This window comes from Zonotrichia leucophrys, chromosome 1A (genome assembly GCF_028769735.1).
Source record: "Zonotrichia leucophrys gambelii isolate GWCS_2022_RI chromosome 1A, RI_Zleu_2.0, whole genome shotgun sequence".
NCBI classification, from domain to species: Eukaryota; Metazoa; Chordata; class Aves; order Passeriformes; family Passerellidae; genus Zonotrichia; species Zonotrichia leucophrys.
Window position 1 is genome coordinate 33,869,782 of NC_088170.1, and position 19,494 is coordinate 33,889,275.

A 19,494-nucleotide genomic window follows, 5' to 3' on the forward strand; every position below is an offset into this window, starting at 1 on the left:
ACTTTTACAAGGGCATTCAGAAATCAGTGCATTTCTAAGTTCTGCAGGTCTTACTGAGGTAGAAATTATCTGGAGAACTTTACTCACCACTTACTGGGGATTGTTTTACCTAATGCATATGCACCTGTAAGTGCCAAAATCTCCTTTCCTCTGAAAAGTTATTGTGCACATTAAATGCAGGGGCCACACAGCTCTAGGGTTGAAAAAAAAGGTCCTTAGGCAACACAGGACATTTAAGGAACTTGGAAACCTTACCATAATTGTTACATTTTGTATTAATGAAGGTTGAACTAGCCATTATCTTGTATTTTCTTTTCCCTCTCTGTGAATACCTCTTGTGGTTTGCATTATTCAGTAATCTAACTGTATCAACTTTTGAGGTATTACCACTTGAAAATAACAGTCAAAGTAAATGATAGAGATGTACCAAATTATTATAATAGAGTGCTACAGGACTTCATAGAACAGAAAAAAACACAAGCAGTAAATTTTTATAATAATGATGCCTAAGGAACTATTAGTATTGAAGTGTAACAAATTTATCTACTCACTGAATACTACAGTGTTGAATAGCTTCAGGCTACTGTTGATATTCTTTAACTCCACAGGTGACCTGTCATTGGGTAACTGGCCCTTTAAAGGGAATTAGATTCAGCCTAACTACTGATATCAACTGTTTACTTCCAAAATGCTATAGCAATTTCAGTTACGAAAATGCAGTCTCACATTACCAAAATTTGCCTCACATTAGATGGCAAATTAAAAAAAAAAAAAAAAAAGAAAAGTAAGATAAAAGAATTAAAAAAAAATTAACACAAAATGCAGTCACCAGGCCAAAGCTGGGTAACAAACGTGTTACTGAGAAAGTTAATAAAGTACAGAGACATCCCTGGGCTGTAAGAGAAGTGTAGTGTAGGTGTTATCAAATCATCCAGACTCCAACAGGATGAACCTGAAAAGTCATCCTATGACACTTACAAACAGCAACATCTTCAAGCCTTCCAAAACACACTGCGACCTCTTACAGCTCACTTATGGAGAGAAGATCACTTTGGTTTGAACCTCCCAGGTCCCTTTGCTCAGGAACAACCCTGAAAATATGTTCCAGCACTTGTAGCCTCAGGCAAAACGCTTTTCCTTGAGGAAGGTTCCCACAGCTCCCTGTCTGCAAACTTCTCAGGGTCTAAGCGCCAGACTGTCTCTCTCCTTTTTAATGTCTCGCTTCCACATTAACAGGTACAGAGTCCCAGGGAGGAAGTATCACCTGTCAAAGGAGTTTAAAGACCTGAAATTCCAGCACCATTGCTAAAATATATGTCTTGACCTACTCCCACTTAATGTTTTTCCCTTCTTGCTTTCTTCTTCTATTGCTCTCAGCTGCTGCCTTTCTCTTATTATAAGCAGGACCATTATCTCTTTATCTCAGATCTCTGTTGTACCCAGTGTACATAATTGCCACCATCAACCCTAATTTTCTGACTCAGAAAATGTAAGTCAGAGGCTTGAGGGAGCTCCATCTACACTGCAGAGATCTGCCAGGGCCCTTCACCTTCCCATTCAGCACTCCCACTCTCTGCCTTCTATTTCAGTTACTGCTCCAAAGAACAGCTCAGATAATGGCAACTGTAGGAGCAGTAAGGTTAGCCACCACACTTGCCTCTGCTAGAAGTCTTAATTTTTATTTTTAAATAGTGCAAAATCTTTTCCGAAATAAGGAAAAAAAATCCCCAAACCAATCAACCAGCCCCTTCCCAGCTCCCCCTCCCCACCAAAACACAAAAAAACTACCTTGAAAATTAAGACTTTTTTCTCTAGAAAATGAGCCTGGAACTTCCCTTTTAATGTCTGAAAGCAGTCAGCATCACTATCAGGCATGGAGCTGGAGCTACATACTAGTCAGTGTTGCTGTTATCAAAGGTAAGTTTATTCAACTTTAGGTCTGAGAAACAGAGGCTAGGGACTAAAGTTGCCACAGCTAACTTTATCCTTTTCTTGGCCCAAAACCCCTGACCACAACAAATGCAAAAAGTGAAAGTATCTCTTTTAGGAAGGATTCTGAAGACAGTATTATTTTTTATTTTTCATGTGTTTTCATTTTCTGTCCAGACTTCACTATCCTGAGCAACCTCTGGTGATGTACTTGAGAGACCTACTTCCACCAGTCTTAAAGGCATGATTTTTTTTCCTCTTAAGGGAAGACTGGCCTTGGGAGGACTCTACTCTTAAACATCACAGGCACTTAGGATACTGCAGACCATTTCCCTTTCCTCTCATGTCCCTTCACTCCTTTCTTCTGTCTTTGCCTTCTTGTCCAGTGCTTTCTGTGAATATCTGTATTCTGTCTGGGCTCCCTCCTCCTCTGCCTTGAAAAGAGAATACCAGCCACATGCTCTTTTCCATCCTGTACAACTAAAACAGAAGTTGTACAATCATCTACTATGCTTCCTTCTCCCTATATGCCAAATACCACATCTTACAGCCCTTGAATTTTCCAAGGCAAATCACAGTTCCTGCATCCCATTAACAATAGTCTCTCCTCTCCTGTCATCTTCATGCCTGTACATTCCCAGATCCTTCACTCTGTGCACCTGTGGTACTGTGAATACTGGCTATTAAATGTGCACCCACACTATGCAAAGCAGCACCTGATCAGAAATGCACAGCGTGGTCCCAGATACACTGAGTCTGGAGACAGACTGTTCTGGTACATCCTTCTGCTGTAGTTACATTGTTTTGGTATTTCCACACTGATCAGTGCAGTGCCAAGTGGCTAAGCCTGATTAGAGCTGGCTCAGATGCTGCATCTGGTGTCAGGTCAGAACAGGCAACAGAGTCATCTGACCTCTCACTGAAATGGGAATTTGGCATTATGGCTCTGATCAACTCATTTCCTTTTCTTCTTATGCTTTCTGAAAACACACCAATTTTCACTGTCCCTGAATGATCAGACTCCTACAAACTACAGATCATATAAATGCTGAAAAGGGCTAGGTAGGTATTGCTGGGACAGCTGGACAAACAGGAGGAACACTATTACAGTAGGATAAACATTACTCTCACACATGCATCTTAGTATGCATTTTAAGGAAATTATTATGGGTTTTCTGCAGGGACCATGCATATCTGCTGCATGCTAAGGGCAGGCTCTCTATTCTCTCAGCCTCTGAAAATGATTGTAATGAAACAATGTGAGCAGAGTCATCACACTGAGTCCTACAGTCAGTGACTGATCTGCTGCCTACCAGCCGAGCTGCACAGACACAGCATTTCCATCTACATGGCCTATGGAGGGTAGCCTAGGAAACATGGAGGCTCCTAGGAAAGTACATGATCTATTAACTTTATCATTTTAAGGAAATAAACCAAAGATATAAAGAAAATGATGTTGTTATTCTAGAGCTGGAGAACACTTCTTGTAACAGAGCTTAATGAAGTCATCCTTTTTTCTTAACTGAAATCATGAGATGAACAAAATAGGGCATAGGCCCTATTTGTAAACTTTAACCTGGAAACTGATATGATACCATACACAATGCACTGGCATGTTTTGTTAGGTATTTGTATCACTGCAGTTTTGTCCTCTATGTTAATGGTACTGAGGAGACACTAAAAATCTTCACCTCTTGAAGACAAACAGAAGATGTAGTTCTGCAACAAGTAAAAAATGTTTAACTTGTGGCTTAAAATTTGTAAGCATTTCCCTCTCCTGTGTTTGCAAAATGGAGATAGCAGTGGTGTCTTAGGCTGTCTTCAAGTATAGATATTTTAAAAAACAACTCTCCAGAAATGGCATAATTGGTTTTCATCCTGCTTCAAAAGAAATTAGCAAAGCAGTCTATGGCTAAAAGAAAAACATTGTAATCAGAGCAGATCTGTACTGTGAAACAGCTAGTCTTGGAGACCAGATATTCACATAACGCACATTTCGGGGGTTTTACTAGTCTGTTCCTGGAGACTGAATGTCTGGTATCAGATGGAGGATGTCAGGTGTGCTCGTGGAGTGCACACTTCAGCTTAGATTCATTCAGAGCGAGTCCAGCCCATGCGCTCAAGATCATTCTGTAACATACAGCAAGTGCAGAGCTGGGGATACTACAAAAGTCTGCTCTTGATCACAACCAAACTACTAATGTAAATGCACCTCCAAATTATCATGGAATATTTCTGCTTATGTTTTAAACCTAGTGATTATGTTTCTGATGTCAAAATTAAAAATCTATGTTATTTTTTGTGCTAACCCAGATGGATGTAAAATGCTTTACTTCAGAGAAGTTCTGTCTGCCTTCTTCAAGGAACCATTCTGTCAGCCTTATAATGGAATTATATAGGTCAGCATAACAAAATTTTCTTCTTTAAGGATAATTTATGAAGCAAATCTACTGCTAACAATACAGAAGAATACAATCTACCCACTTTGATTCTACAAAGGTAAATACCATGGTTTTGTCTCTGAATTTAATAAATATGCCAGAGTATATGAAGTGGATCCACTGAGTAAAAAATCAACTATTTTAATGTATCCATATCTAACAGACGAAGAGCCATATGTCCACCTGAAAGCATTTTAGTAAAATTTTCAAAACTTGCTACCAAGGTTTCATCTACATTTGTGAGGCCAAGATCTAACCACATTTTGTTATTGCATCAATTAAACATGGTAAACTGCTAATAGCAATTTCTGATTTTCCTGAGATGTTATCATGTAGAGAAAAAAACAATTGTTCATTTTTATTAATTTGAAATTCTGAGGGAGAAAAGGGTAAATATTACAGTTTTATTTTTCTTTTCACATGTATGTAATATGCAAAACAATGACTTGTTCCTAATTTTCTAAAATTCTAAAGTATTAAGATAAAAGTTTGCAATTACATAATTACATATATTACTATTAGAAATAATACATATAAAAAGCTCAGAATGGTTTATATAATTAAAAAATAACTAGAAAATATAATTACATAGAATATTTTTAAAAGTATTGAAAAATATGAAAAATCCAAATAACTGTGTAAAAACAGATTTTTTTTTCTACTTCCTTGAATAAGCAATGCTTAATAAAAAAAAAATAACTACTCTTCCACATTGTGTAATTTTGTACTGCTGACCTCCAGTTTGCTAAATCTCCTAGTCCAAGGTCAGGCTATTGTCCAAAACAATTTCTGTCAGCTGCTTGAAAAAACCTCAATCAGCAGATACTTTGACCTTGGAGTGAAATATTCTTGCAAGCAAGTGCGAAACTAGTAAGAATGGAAAATGGAAGCAATGGTGTCAAAAAGTTTCAAAATTCATACTGTAATGCAGAAAGAAAAGGCCTGAACAGAAATGCATTTATCTAAAAATATTGAAGGGCATCACCAGCTTATTTTAGGTGTCCTTTTGTTGCCAATAGTTTATTCCTAGAAGAGGCTATTTTGATCCTGTGAGTACTCCCAGACCAAATGCACAACAGAGAAAGAGTCATGATAAGGATGCATTTGGCTACTCAGGAGTTATATATACAAACAATAGTGTAATTTCCCCAGGATCATTTCTATCTACAGCATTTGCAGCAGCTCAGAATTATAAACAGCAAATGTGCGTCAGGAGAATAGGAATAAAAATGCATTGTCATACTTGGCTTCAGGAGAATTTGGGAAGATCTTCAGAACTAATTTATTTCTTGGAATAGGCTGTACTTTTTCTTATTTAATGTTTGGCTGAGGATATTTATGAAATGAAGAAAATATATTTTAAACAAAACATGCCACCACTTTTATTCCAAAATCAAATCTAACTACTAGATGCCTACCTAGCAATCAGCTTAAGCTGAATGTAGCTAAAATAGAAATAATTTACACACTCCATCTCTGCTACTTCACATTTCATGGCAAAAAACTACCTCGGCCATCTCTGCTCAATAAATTGGATGTTGTTTTTTGCTAAGGACTCTCTCTAGCTTTTTATACCTACATGTAAGTGTTCCACATTTTTAGAGTGTTTCTAAGATGCAGTTTCCTTGCACATCACTAAAAATCTTGTGCATACATTCACTTTTTCATTATTGGAAAGGATTTACAGGGCTTTTTTTGCAAGATATCTTTACAGTTGCTCTAAACTAGCCTTAGGTGTAGCTTCTTCAGAAGAAGAATCCCTACGGCTTCCTGAGATTTGAGATGAGATCTTCAAGTGTGACATGAACTTTCCTCCATAGTCTGTCTACTGAACTGAAAATAGTACATTCTCAGATGAAATATTTGCAGGTTCCTAGAAGCCTTTGCAAAATAATCTCATCATCAGTTGATGTCTACTTGAGTAGAATTTACTTGTAAGCTAGAATGAAGTATATTTTATAAAAATTTAAGAGAATAACATGAACTGTAGGCAAGCTCTCTCCTTGAAGCAATATTTCCATTTTTGAAGAGTCGCTCACGAACTTTCATATTTCCAACTGCTACCTTTGGCACTTAAGTCCATAATGAAGATCTCAGTCCTCTTACAAACTCAAGCTGCTATATAAAACCTGTACTGTACCTTCCTCCCCAAAGACTGCTTAACCCACTCAATGCATAACGATACAACTTGAGTGGGTGAGTCAAATCTCGCAGATTGTTCACACAAATATTACACACTCCTACACTTTCTTTGCAGTGGGGAGAAAAATCAGCTGAACACGATCACTTCTCCCAGATTTCTCCCATTTTCTGCAGGTCAACTGAGATTAATTTATATGCCTAAGAAAATTTTCCTAATGATAAAAGGAAACTTGGCAAACCTTTTTGTCAGCATTCACACTCAGATTTTAAAAGAAAAAATCCACTTTAATATACTGTAATCTTGAAAGCTTTCACGTCATCTCTAGAGTTTGGCACTGAAGCCTTTCATATAATACAATGAAAACACAGAGACAACTGTCACCCCAAGCCTGAACGCAGCTCTGTAAGAACCTGGCACTGGCATAGTTCTCAGTCACTGCAGTTCCTTCTTGTGTTGATCACTCTTCTCCCTTCCTGGTACAACACTGACGAACTAGATCAGAAAGGAAGCCAAGAACCATTTTCAAGTAAAAATGTAGCATTTTCCTTCTCTTAGCATTCACTTGCATCAGAACTGTCCCAGATCTGCTTTCATTGTATATTAAAAGATCATCAATTGCATCAATGTGTGTCAAAAGACACACATGCCTCAGCTATTTTTAATCTATGTCCCAGAGTTCAGAGACCTTGCCATTGTCTGACAAATTTTGTATACTGCTCACTGACAGGAAGAGCACTGAAATATTTTACAAATATATGTCACTGTCTCAGTAAAGGACTTGAACTGCTGCTTTATTTTAAAAGCTACATATGGAAGCTACTGGCATGTAGCTTCCTAGTTTAGGACATATTTCTTGATGGTATCGCAAAAAAATACAAATGCTGTCAAAACAGGACAGTGTACCTCTCAGCTCCTTGATAACTTTCCTATGGGAAGGTAGCCCTTAGATAAGGGTAAGAATCCACGAATTTTGATTGAATGGAAACACAGATTGAAGTAAGGCATCTGAGTCTAAAGACACTTTCAGCAAGCCACAAGCAGCTTTACCAAAAACAGCCCAGAAGCAAGGAGGTGGGAAGGAAATGCTGACTATAATCTCTCATAGCTGCCCATAAAGGTCCAGGATTCTCGTGTGTCTCATTAGCTGTAGGTATAGACAAGTGCCACAGGAGGTGATAGCAAGAAGCTTGCAGGTCTGCTGCACCACTCTGCTTCCTGTACAGTTAGATATTTGGAAGGTACATTAATTCCAGCATGTGTTTTGCCTCTGTAAGCTCAGCACAAGTTCTTATTTTTCCCCCCTGCTATCAGACAAGTTCCTCATATCTATAAAGTGCCAGTGTTCCTGGCATTCAGCAGCTTAGTTCACTTCTTCCAGCTGTATGATGGCTTTTTATGGAGCTTTATCAGGTAACTTAAAGCATTACTTTGATTCCCCTATAGCATGTGAATAACAAATGCTGTACTGTCATCTAAAACATTGTGTTTCCTTGACCTTGTTTTGCTTGACTAACTTACAAAGTAAATTTCTCAGTAAGAATCACTATGTACCTGCTATTGCTTCTTTCTCTAGAATCTCTTCTATTTTTCGAATCCAACAATTCACTCCTACTCAAAGGGGAATACCCTACCCAAAGCAGATTCCCACTGGCTCTTAGGATTAGGCAGGCATATTGCAAGTACAGTAAATGCAAATCCCAGTTCTGAATATGTAGTACATAAGTGTGTTAAGCATTATTTAAAATTCTCATGTCTTCATTAGCCTATCAGCCTGAGAGACTAAGTGATGGCACAGAATCATTTCGGCTCAGACTATTTTTCCTGAAAGCATCAAGGAAGAGATGACATAAATGTAGCTCTTTCAAACCTCTGGGGACTGTCAAGTTACCCTGCAGAAGTCTGGTAATACAGCATCCATGACTGCCTCCTTCCTATGAATATCCAAGAGCAAAGTCTATAGGCACCATAATTCAGGTGTATATTTGCTACAAGCAGCCTAGAAAGGGATCTGAATGTGCATCTCAGAATTATCCATAGGAAACAAACTTTGATTGATGTACTAGATAGGGCTCAGCAGACGTTACCTCAGCCCCTGTACCCAGATATCACTGAACACTCTTCCTGCCCAACTCTGCTGTGATCATGCAGTGTTTCCCCCCTTTGTTTGCTCTTAGTAACCACTGCTGTTCACACAAGTGGAACTGACACATGAGAAGTAAGCAGGCAGCTTGATGAGTTAGCAGCAAGGTTTTCCTTCTTTACAGCTCAAGCTTACTCTTGGCCCCATAGCTATGAGAGCAGACACTTCCTATATGGGTTTTTACTAAGTTAACTCTTTGTGGGTGCTTCTATTTCTGAGGCAGCTTCCTTCTATCTGACCTGGTAGTACTAAAGCACAGGTTGCTATACCCTCTCTATTTGGGTCAGGGGATTTACCTAAGTTCCAATTCTTGGGATCCTGTCCAATTCAATGCTCCATAATCAATCCTCCCTAATGTTACTACAGTTCAAATTACTATCTAAATGTTCACTGACCAATGATGAATAAATCATTAGCCTTCCAATCAACAGGTTACATATTTTTAGACTGCAGGGGCCCTAATGTAATATATTTAAAAAAATTGCTATAAACTTTCCAAGTCATACAAGTATGCTCTATCTTTTCCGGAAATTATCCTATCATCCCTCAGTAGCCATTCCTCACACTGTTTTGTATACACCAAGCTTTTCTCTGTAAAGATCAGGTTATATGAGCTGAATGCTTCTGAAAAATCCACACTCCTTCTGGAGTTAAAAAGTTCTAATCATTTATCTATAGGGCTTTTTGACTTTTGGACCAAATTAAGTGTCCAACACACTAAATATTACATGGAGACTATCTGAAGTTTAAACTCCAGTCTGCCCTAGAACAGTACTGGGGCAGAACAGTATAATAGGAATCAATATTGTAAGCATCCAAAATTGAAATTACATAGACGCTATAGTGTTTGTGGTAGTGTAGTTCCTTGCTACACTACTACAGGTCCACCCTGGGTGCTGAGAGGGTCAGAACTGCCCTCCGTACATTAAACCTCCACCTAGCAGGGAATGCATACTTTGATCCTGTTGAACTCTGACCCAGGAATTTTAGACTAAACAATCTTCATGAGCTGGCTGACCAACTACGCCCTGGTTAACCTCCCAGTGGTTACAGCTTTATCTTTACAAAGCTCTGCAATCCTGCCCTCTGGGGAATGGCTATCCTCCCTTTCCTTTATTGTTTTCTGTGACTCAGTTTGTTTCTATGGCTGAAAAGCTAATCCAGATTGCAAATATTATATTCACTCCACCATCTGCTACCCAAATATTAGAGCTATGTAAAGTTTTACTCAGCAGTCCTGCTTCCAGTCTCTCAAGTTCCCCTTGAAGCTTCTAGGCACTGCTGGTTTGAGAACAGCTCTCTCTACATTCCATGCATGTGAATATCAGCCCTTTGGGATGCAGCACCATCTAGTGAGGCAAACTAGCTCAGAACTTCATAGAGACTTGAAATGAATGCCACTAGCAATACTTACAGTGGCACAGGCCACTTTTCCCAAGAGACCAGTGTTTTATTAGTCATCTGGTATCCATTACAGGGAGTTCTTTGGTTAGCATTAGATTTTGCACAGGCAAAATCTTTAAATGTGGTGGTTGTTGCTCTCCAAGCCAAGTTCTCATATTTCATTTGTTCTGTAAAATTTGTCTCTGAACACAGTGATTTCTAAATCTCTGCATCAAAATCTTTTTGCCATGTTTTATCATTGCAGACTTCATTTTCTACCTCCTTCACAGATACCTGGGGAACCCACTCCCTCTTGTACTTTGTTTAAATTTGCTCCCACCTAAATGCATAGCCATTGTCACTAGATCTTCCCATAATCGTAATCTCACAATACCTGTTGGCTAATGGATCCACACAACTCCGAGCAGGTAACAATACTAAATCAATGTGTAAAATGAGTCAGCCACTTTAGTCATAAATTAATCATATTTTTGCATCTTCGCAATTTTCCAAGGATGAATAGTATTTAGATTATTCCCATGTCATTTCTTTGACCTTGCTAATGCAGTGTTTTCTGATTCCAGTAATTCAGTGTGCTGATGCTGTGTGTCTCCAGCTGCTGGAAGGATAGTTATTTTGCTGTCATCCATGAATGCACTTTTCAAGTGTTTCTTCGCTTTACCCATCTCTATTGATCCTTTTCCTTGATTCACTGTCGAGAATATGCCTCCAAAGGCCCTGGTTGCCAGGACACTCTGCTCACCTACCATATTTCTCTCACTTTCATGTTTTCACTTCAGCTGTCCCTTATGCTCATCGTGATGACGAACATGGCAAAAAAATCAGTTTCCCTCACATCCCTCCCAAATCTCTTTACCACAGCGTCTGTAAAGAACTTCAAAACACACAGGTTGCTATAAGCACAGCCTATGACATAAATACAGGCTGGTAGTTTCCTAGTTTGTTAGTTTTTTTATTTATTTGTTTATTTGGATAAACGTAACCATTTAGAGGATAAGCACACATTTATGCGTAGCCGTGCAGCAGGCACAGCGACACAACATGCTAAGTGCCATCCTTGGTGGAAGGGGCTGTGGAAAAGCCGCCCCCTGCGGTACCTCCCGCCTTGCCCAGGGCGGCCCCTCGGGGCCGCTGCCCGCGGCCGTTGCCCGGAGACAGCGACGCGTCCGGGCCGTGCCGGGCCGGGCTGTGCCGTGCCGTGCCGGGCTGTGCCGTGCCGTGCCGCGCCGAGCATGGCGCAGCCCGCCGGGCCGCAGGCCCCACACGCCGCTTTCTTCGGGCCCGTGGCGCGGGGCAACCCGGTGGTGGACAGCTTCGAGGCCGAGCTGCGGCGCGTCCTGAGCTCCCTGCGGCGGCTGCGAGGCGCGGGGGAGGCCAAGCCGCCGCAGCACGACCTGCACCGCCACGGGTAGGGCTGCGCCGCCGCCCCCACCCCGATCCCCGCGTCGCTGCCCGCTCCGGGAGCCTCCCGCCGTTCCCTCTGGCCCTGCCTCAGCTCCCTTTCTCGGCCGCACCCCTCCTCCTTCGCTCAGTTCCTTCAGCCGCCCCGCGGGCTCTCCGCGCCGCCGCCCCGCCGCTCCCGGGCCGCCCTTCCCGGCCCGCCGGGCAGCACCGGGGCGCCACGCCCGGCCCTGCCCGGCTCCCCCCTCACGCCACGGGCTGCGCTGGGCATCCCGCGCCCGCTGCACTGGGGGATAGCCAGGAGTTTGCTCGCCAAACAAACTTCCCCAGCGGTATGCCAAAGCAATCCGTTTCCTTTCATTTATTTATTTATTTTTCACTGTAATGAAAACCCCTTAGAAATCTGAGCGCCGTTTTTTGTTTTCAGTGCTTCCTACAAGTCAGTGCTTTAGGGAAGAAGCGCAAGGGGCTGTGGAAGTTGGCAGCACCACTGTTGGTTCTGTCAGAGCTGCCTGAGCTTCCTGGTGGGAAAATCCCCTGACAGTGCTGCAGGGACTGGCAGCCCACCAGCGTGTGCGGCTGCTTGCGAGGGTGAGCTCTTGTGGGCACGTACGTGCCTTCAAAAGCAGGGCTACGCGAGGATAACAGCGCACAGCTCTTTTTGTGCATATGTCTCTGTCGACGTTGGTATATTTTTATACACATAGATGCAGGCAGAGCATATGGCAAGTATAATAGTGCATATTTGTTTGCTCCCATACATGCTTATCTGTGGGTATGCATAAGTCGAGATTTTGTAATGCAGTTAAGACAGAGCAACTGGAATCAGTGTATGATTCATAGTGCATGCATATGTCTTTTATAGACTGTGCATTTCTCATGTAGCTCTTCCTGCTGCATTTAGGCACATTGTGATACAAGAGCTCAACTATTTATTTTAAGGTAAATAGTTGATTTTCTGTTGTTGTTACCTGAATCCTACTCTGTTCTAAGTTTACAGGTCTTTAACATAAACCCCACAAGTTTCCCAGGGAATCAAAAGTTCCTTCAAAAACACATAGGAGTTAGGTTACAGGGTGGTTACCTTATCACTTAGGTGCAGTTTCTACCCTTGCATATTTCACTCAGTAGTTTCCTTGAAATAGCCCAAAAATTACCCTATTCTGAAGTAGGTGTATACATTTTCAGAAGGTACTCAGATTCTGCAGCCTGGCCTTTGTCTGAGCTGGAGATCTTTCCTATTCTAAGCTATCTGGCTTCCTAATTTATTTGTGGGCACATTCATCATTGGGTCCAGGTCTAGGTGGATCATGCAGGTATTAGTCTCCAGGATTTTGCCTTTAGTGTTTTGAATCTCAGTATGTTGGCTTTTTATATTGTTTCAGCAGCTGATTTCAATGGCTCGCTGTTTTGAAGCCTTTTTGTAGTTTCAGAACTTTTTATTTCAGCTTTAGCTGATAGGTATTATTATAGTGAAAGCTATTCTCTCCAGGTCCACTTAGAAGAAGTAACACTACTTGGCTGCTTCAGACACTACCAAAATTGCCAACAGTGGTTCTTCTATGTGTTCTTCGTATTTTCTGATCGGGAGGTGGCCATGCAGCTGTTTGCAATATAGTGCTAAGTTACCAGTTTTTGTTAACATTGTCTCCAGCCTTTTTTTGCTTTACCTCTCAAACCTGAGTAAGTTTTGTCTTATTCAAACTGGTGTTTTGTGGATGTGACCCATGACCATGCATACCTTAGTTGGCATGGGAGCACTTTCACATCTGAAGAAATCTGCAGTGTTCGTCATGGAGATGAGAACTGACTGTATCAAGGCTTTGATCTCAGAAGTCCCTGGTGGTAATGAGCCCTACCAAAATTCCAGGGCAATATTGAGCAACATGAAGCTCCCAGTTAGCTGTGCATCCTCAGGCATTCTTCATTTGTATAGGGACAGTACAGAGGTAGAAGACTGGAATTCTGATTATTAGCATATGTTCAGGCAGTCAGCAAAGTCAAGACTTTATTTATTTGTGATGGTGAAATTTCAGGATTCTTCTCCCTACTGCTTCGTTGTTTGATAGTGCAAAATTGGAGCATGTGCTGCTTGCAGAACCAGCTGTAGTTGGGCTGGTCCTAAGAATTTCTGAAGGTAATGACTATTACAGATGCTTTCCTAAATGCTCTAAAGACTTCTTGCTATGCCATTTTTCAAACTATCTTGTGGCATGGATTGAGATCAAAGTGTTCTTGTTTTTTGAGCAATAAGAAAACCAGCTACCATGTTGCAAGTATGTTCAATTTAGAAAAATAAAATTATCTGCTTCATTCCTTCAAGTCTTTCAAACTTTGGTGTTTATAGGTCAACAAAAAGGCCATGATTTAGACACTTAAATGTTCTAATGTAGGAAAAAAATTACTGAGGACTTCCCTGCTATCAAAAATCTTTTCAGTCAGAAATAGCAATCAAAAGTAATTTTTCCTCAGCTAAACAAGAACTTGTTTGCTCCATTTCCCTTGGCAGCAGGTCCATCAAAGCTTGACCTTGAACTATTGATTTTATCTCATGTGTGGCTTAGCCACCCTTATTTAATAGGATGGCTTTTGATCAGTATCAGAGAATTCTTTATACTTTTAGTAAAGATTTTAGTCACATGGGTCTTATCCTGTGCACACCATTATGGGTTGACCTTAGGGAATTTTTTCTACTATGGATGGAAATAAAGAAATTTTATTTCTGAGCTTCAACAGTCCACTAGCTTTTTTTAAGAATTCACTTACTTAACTTGTTACTCTGGTGTCCTACAGGCTGTTTAAAGGAAAGGCTGAGGAGCTGTTTGGGAAGTGTCTCACTCTCCTCCTTAGTCTGTGTCAAAGAAACATTCCTGCGTCATGAACTCACTTGTAGTTAGTCATGGCATTGTAGCAGAATCAATTTACCTTAACCTTCCCACTCTAGTTGAAAGTCTGGTCAGGTTCGTCAGTAGTTTGCTAAACTAGTTTTCTACAGATTTATTACTTGTTTATTATATCTGAGAATCTCATGTGTTAACATGAACATTGATATTAATGAAGATGACCATTGCTGGGGACTTTGAGCTGATCAGTCTGAAAGAAACGTACTAGTCAGCTTTCAAGAGCTCCATCCAGGGTCATTCTTGATAGCTCTTTTCCCTCTTTTCTCCCTCTTTCCCTTCTCCCCCTAATATCCATCAAATCTCTGTCTCTGAAATTTTCCTAAATTCTTCCTTACATAGTCCAAGGGAGCTTTGCTCAGCTGCCTGACAGATTCCTTTGCTTTGGAGCCTCTTTGCAGATACTAACTGGTGTGGAATATTTTTCTCAGTATAAGAATTCAGTACCCACCCAGGCTGTTAATTGTTACAGATGGACCAGGAGGGACTCATTCCTATCCATTTGGAAAGTATCCTTCATTTCACTGAGCTATGGTTTCCTTAAAAAATTTGTCCTTAGAACATTTTATTCTGATTGTTGCTTTTGGCCTAGTTTGTGCTGTTACTGCATTTTTCCTTTAGGATACAACTCTAGGATGCCCTACTTATTTCCTTGCTGCCTACTTTCAAGAATTGAGAATTCTGCTGAGATGATACTTTTAGAAAAAAAAAGGATTATGACTGTTGCATTTCTTAATTGTAAAGATAATTTTGGCAGATTTCTCATAAAGCCATCTGTTTCACCTTGAAATGTGAAGGTGGCTCACAGCTTTCTGTGTGGAAAAAATATTATTTATTGTGCTTTTTTTTTTAATTGGGTGTGTTCTTATAAGCTGAAGAGTTATGTAAGAGACTGTGAGAATGCCTTCCAAGTGCTTGAACATCAGAGAACAGTTTAAGTGTCTTGTGTTCTAATCTACCATCCCAGTCTTAAGAGAAGTTGAAAAGTTCCAACCACCTCACACCAGTAAGCATATGCTTTATGCATGATAATTCAGCTAGAATGATATTTTTCAGATGGCCATTTCTTTATATGTTCATTTATATTTCTTCAGGTGTTTTCTTTCCTCGTAAATTGCTATCTGTACATAATTTGGCTGTAGTAGTGTCACAAGGCACTCTGCTGACATTTCTATACAAGTAATTTGTAAAGAGAATAAATGTAAGAGATGCCTGACACTGTGAACACCTTCAATACTGGTAGTGATTTGCTAAGGGGATACTTTTGTGAAAAAATCCCAGTGCTTCTCTGCAGTCTTTGATCAGTTATTGTTTTCCAGCTAGAATGTAGCTTTCTTAAAGAAGCATAGTGTGGGGAGGTTGTACACATGAGGGCACAAGGCCGAGACCATGGCTGGTAGGGACTGACGTACTGGCATGATGTAGTCAGTGTCTCTGTAGCAGAGGCAAACTACTTAAAATCACCATTTGTGAGAGGCTTGCTGGTTCAGCAAAATAGGCAATTTGTTGCACAAAGACATCCTTGATGACAACTGTGGCTAGAATAATAGATGGAGGCAACAGAAGAGCATCACAATTATTGCCATAAAATCCTCTCTGTTTTAGAAAGTGTGTCATTTGGTTCTGTCTGAAACCTACTCCTTACAATTGAAAATTCCTGAACATTTCTTCTTTCATGACTCATGGTGTAGCTCTGTGTAGCATGAGCTCTATACACCATAGCTCTATATATTCTGTAGCTTTATGGTTTATTCCATGGCTACCAGTTTTCAAGGTTGCGGCTACCTGAGCATACATTGTTATTTTGGAATATTTTTTTCCTGCTCATAACATTTGTAGTTTCCAGTCCAATAATTGCTGTGAACCGTAATTCATTGAGTCTAAGATATCAAATTGTTTCTTCCAAGAGAACTTCTCAAATACTAGCTGAAAGGTGGGACAGATTTTCTGCTTGCGACTGTGCTTGAAAAACACAATGGGATTATTACTGGGACATTTTAGTGAGAATTTACAAGGGAGAAAATTCATCCTATTTAAAATTCATTATAAAAATGAAACAGAAATGAAACCCAGAAATGTCCTTGTCTGTCTGTTAAATTTGGTTTTAATGATTACTTGTTTTGAAATATGTAGAAGTTCAAATAGATTTGGAAGAAAGGAGTTTTCAAAATTTGAAGCTTTCTGGATTTGTTTACTTGTTATGACAGGTTTCCTGCCAGTTTAATCCTGCCAGTTTAATTTCTCCTATATCTATTTTTTTTTTTAGAGCAAATACTTTGTTTGACATTTGGATCAAATACAAGCCACGACTACCAGAGTGGTATTACAATGAAAGACTTGTGAAAGTTGGTGATACCCTTGCTCAGATCAAAGTAAGTAATATGAAATCAGAAAAGGTTAAATCTTAGCCTTTGTTTCATTATCTTTCTATTCTGCTTTAATTTTTAATCATATTTTACTGAAAGCTATTTAGAAAGTAGCAAAAACTTTTACAAAATTATTCTAGTGACAGTTGGTTGTTTGTATTTCTTGCTTTTTATTGTAAAACTGCCCTGATTTTTAATATATTTTCTATATCTGTATTTTCTATGCACCCATTGCCTTTTCAAATGCCCGAAAATCTTTTTTTTTTTTGTTTGATGTTTCAGCATGGTAGCGTACAATATCTGACTGTACCTTTAATGCTGTTAAAGTACAAATTGACAATGACAGAGCAGTTCCACTGACTCAACTCAATGTTCAGTTAACCAAATGTGAATAAAAGAATTGTCAGGATAGGAACAGAGAACAAGAACCAGAGTACAACTACACATTGTACAACTATATGTATCAGTGATGCTGCATCTTGAATTACGTGTGTATTTCTGGTCTCCTCAAAAAGGGTAGATCACAACTAAAAGGGATTCAGGAGCTAGATTGTTTGAGACAGAGTATTTGAGAGGTTTCACTGTATGATACCTCTATTTACGCTTCTACTGAGTCATATGTTACTGACTAGTGTTGGAGATGGGATGCCAGGCTGGTAAGTGTTGATATGACTCAATAAAGCAAATATATTTTTATATACTATTTGTCCTTTGTGTTTCCTGTGGAAAAAGTCCAAGGGTGAGCCATTTACAAGCTCAGTGGTATTTGTGTCAGAAGGTCACGCCATAAAATCTGGGGCTTTCAAGGGTAGTTACTAAACAACACTCAGAAGCAGCTCAGAGATGTATAGTTAGAAAGCCAGTTCTGTATCTTCTACTTAATTTTTTAACATAATGGGAATAAAAGAAAATAAATAAAAAAAAAGAGGGCATAACTGGAAATGTATCAAGGTGGTTTGAGGGGCCATCTTTTTGAGGCACATATCCAGTGAAACTGTTCTTTCACTCTTATGTCCTTTGCTCATGGAATGCAGCAAGGAGAGATGCTCTTTGTGCTGTTAATGGAGAGTGTTTATTTGAGGCTCCCTGGTGAGCTTTTCCACAGGCCACGGCAAAGGCAGAAGTATCATGCAGATGTTAAGAAGTCTTCTATATCCTTCATTGCATGTGCTTTGACGAATTCCACAAAAGTGGCCTGCTCCTGAGTAAGAGACAGACAGCTGAAGCTGAGTTTCAGCAGCACTCACTAGGAGGCAGAAGAAGGAGTACAGAAAAGTCCATAAGTGCAAAGCCATTACAATTGAAGGTGCAGGGTCATGGTGTAGGTTTAGACATAAAGAAATTCTTAAGGAAGCTTGAACAGCAGCCATTGTTAATAGCATTGCCTAGATAATCCTGTTCATGTTTTCTTCATGTTTGTATATTCCTGAGGTTCTCATAGGTTTTGGGCCCTAGGAATTGCTTGAAACGTTACATGAAGCTTTTGGTGCTTGGGAACTGTTACTCTCACAGAGTACTCAGTAAGGTTATTTCAAAAGTATGAAATGCTGCTCTCTGTACTCTGCATTGCCTTCCCAAAGCAGCACTCCAATATAGTTTGGTCCTTCTATTCAAGGTGCTTAATGACCTAACCATAGATTGCCTCAAAATAATCTATGTTTGTGCGTAAAGACTTCTGTTTGCAACTTCAATCTTCTAGTGTAATGTGAAATTTTCTAGAGTGAAGTTACCGATGTTGTTGAAGGAGTTGTTTTGCTGGCCAGTTAATACTTTCAGCTATTTTTGGAACTCACACTTTTAAGTGCATTTCTTTAATGTAATTTTAGAATGAAAACCTAGTTTTCATTCGATTTTTTTTCCCTGAAAAGAAATAAATAGAAACAACAGGGGATGGGTGTTGCAAATTTCAAATACATTACAGGAAGGATGAATGTGGTGTAAAACCGAGGTCTTTGATAGGTGGGGTAAAGCCTATTCCATAAGCACCCCTCTTGACTCCTAGTTGAAAGCTGGTGTTGAATATTTTAAATTTTAACCTGCACATGATATAATACTTAATGATGTGTAGTCCTTAGAAAATAATTATTGCATATGAATAGTCAGCGGGTAGGCACCCACTTAGCTTTCTGTCCTCCTGCTGTATTTTTCTAATGCCTTTAGATTCCTTCCTATAATACATCTGCTATGTGTTTTTTAGGACACACCTAAATTCATTAAGTCACGGATCTGGAAATTACTTAGTCTAGTAGTCATCATGTGATCAGTACTGACTCGTTTTTTCCCTGCCTCCCATTCTGCCTGTATCTGCCTGTTATCTTTGGTCATACACACGTATTTTAAACTGGTTAAGGGAGAATTTATCTTTCTGTTTTGTGTCAATAACTATCTTCATGGCATTCTGATCCATGGCTTTGGATTCTAAGTGTTATCACAGCCCGAATGCACGTATTAGATTACACAAGTGACTGACTGCCCATAGCAGTCTCTGGAAAGTCAGTTTCTATGAATGGCTGCTGCTTTCACACAGCAAATGGGACAGTAGGGCCATGTGAGTTAGACTCCTCAGATGATTAAAAATTTAAGGTGTTACTGTGGTGGAAGGAATTTATATTGAAAAAAGAAGGGTATGCAAGGAAATAAGAATTTTGTGTGATTAAATATTAAAGGATCATTTTTACCATCAGTTAGTTGCTTTTTCCTCAATAATTTATTTAGTGTGAACGCTGGACTTGGTGAAATTGGTAGAGAAACCTAAATGTAATCTTGCTGA

General features: G+C 39.7%; 1 protein-coding gene across 1 annotated transcript in view; it reads left to right on the top strand.

Moving 5' to 3' along the window:
• Window positions 1-11,289: 11,289 nt before the first annotated feature.
• CFAP54 (cilia and flagella associated protein 54) overlaps window positions 11,290-19,494 on the top strand; it is a 102,161-nt gene continuing 93,956 nt past the window's right edge. Inside the window, exons 1-2 of the mRNA XM_064733592.1 lie at window positions 11,290-11,465; window positions 16,625-16,730. Coding sequence (XP_064589662.1) covers window positions 11,290-11,465; window positions 16,625-16,730 — 282 coding nt within the window. The remainder of the gene's footprint in view (window positions 11,466-16,624; window positions 16,731-19,494) is intronic.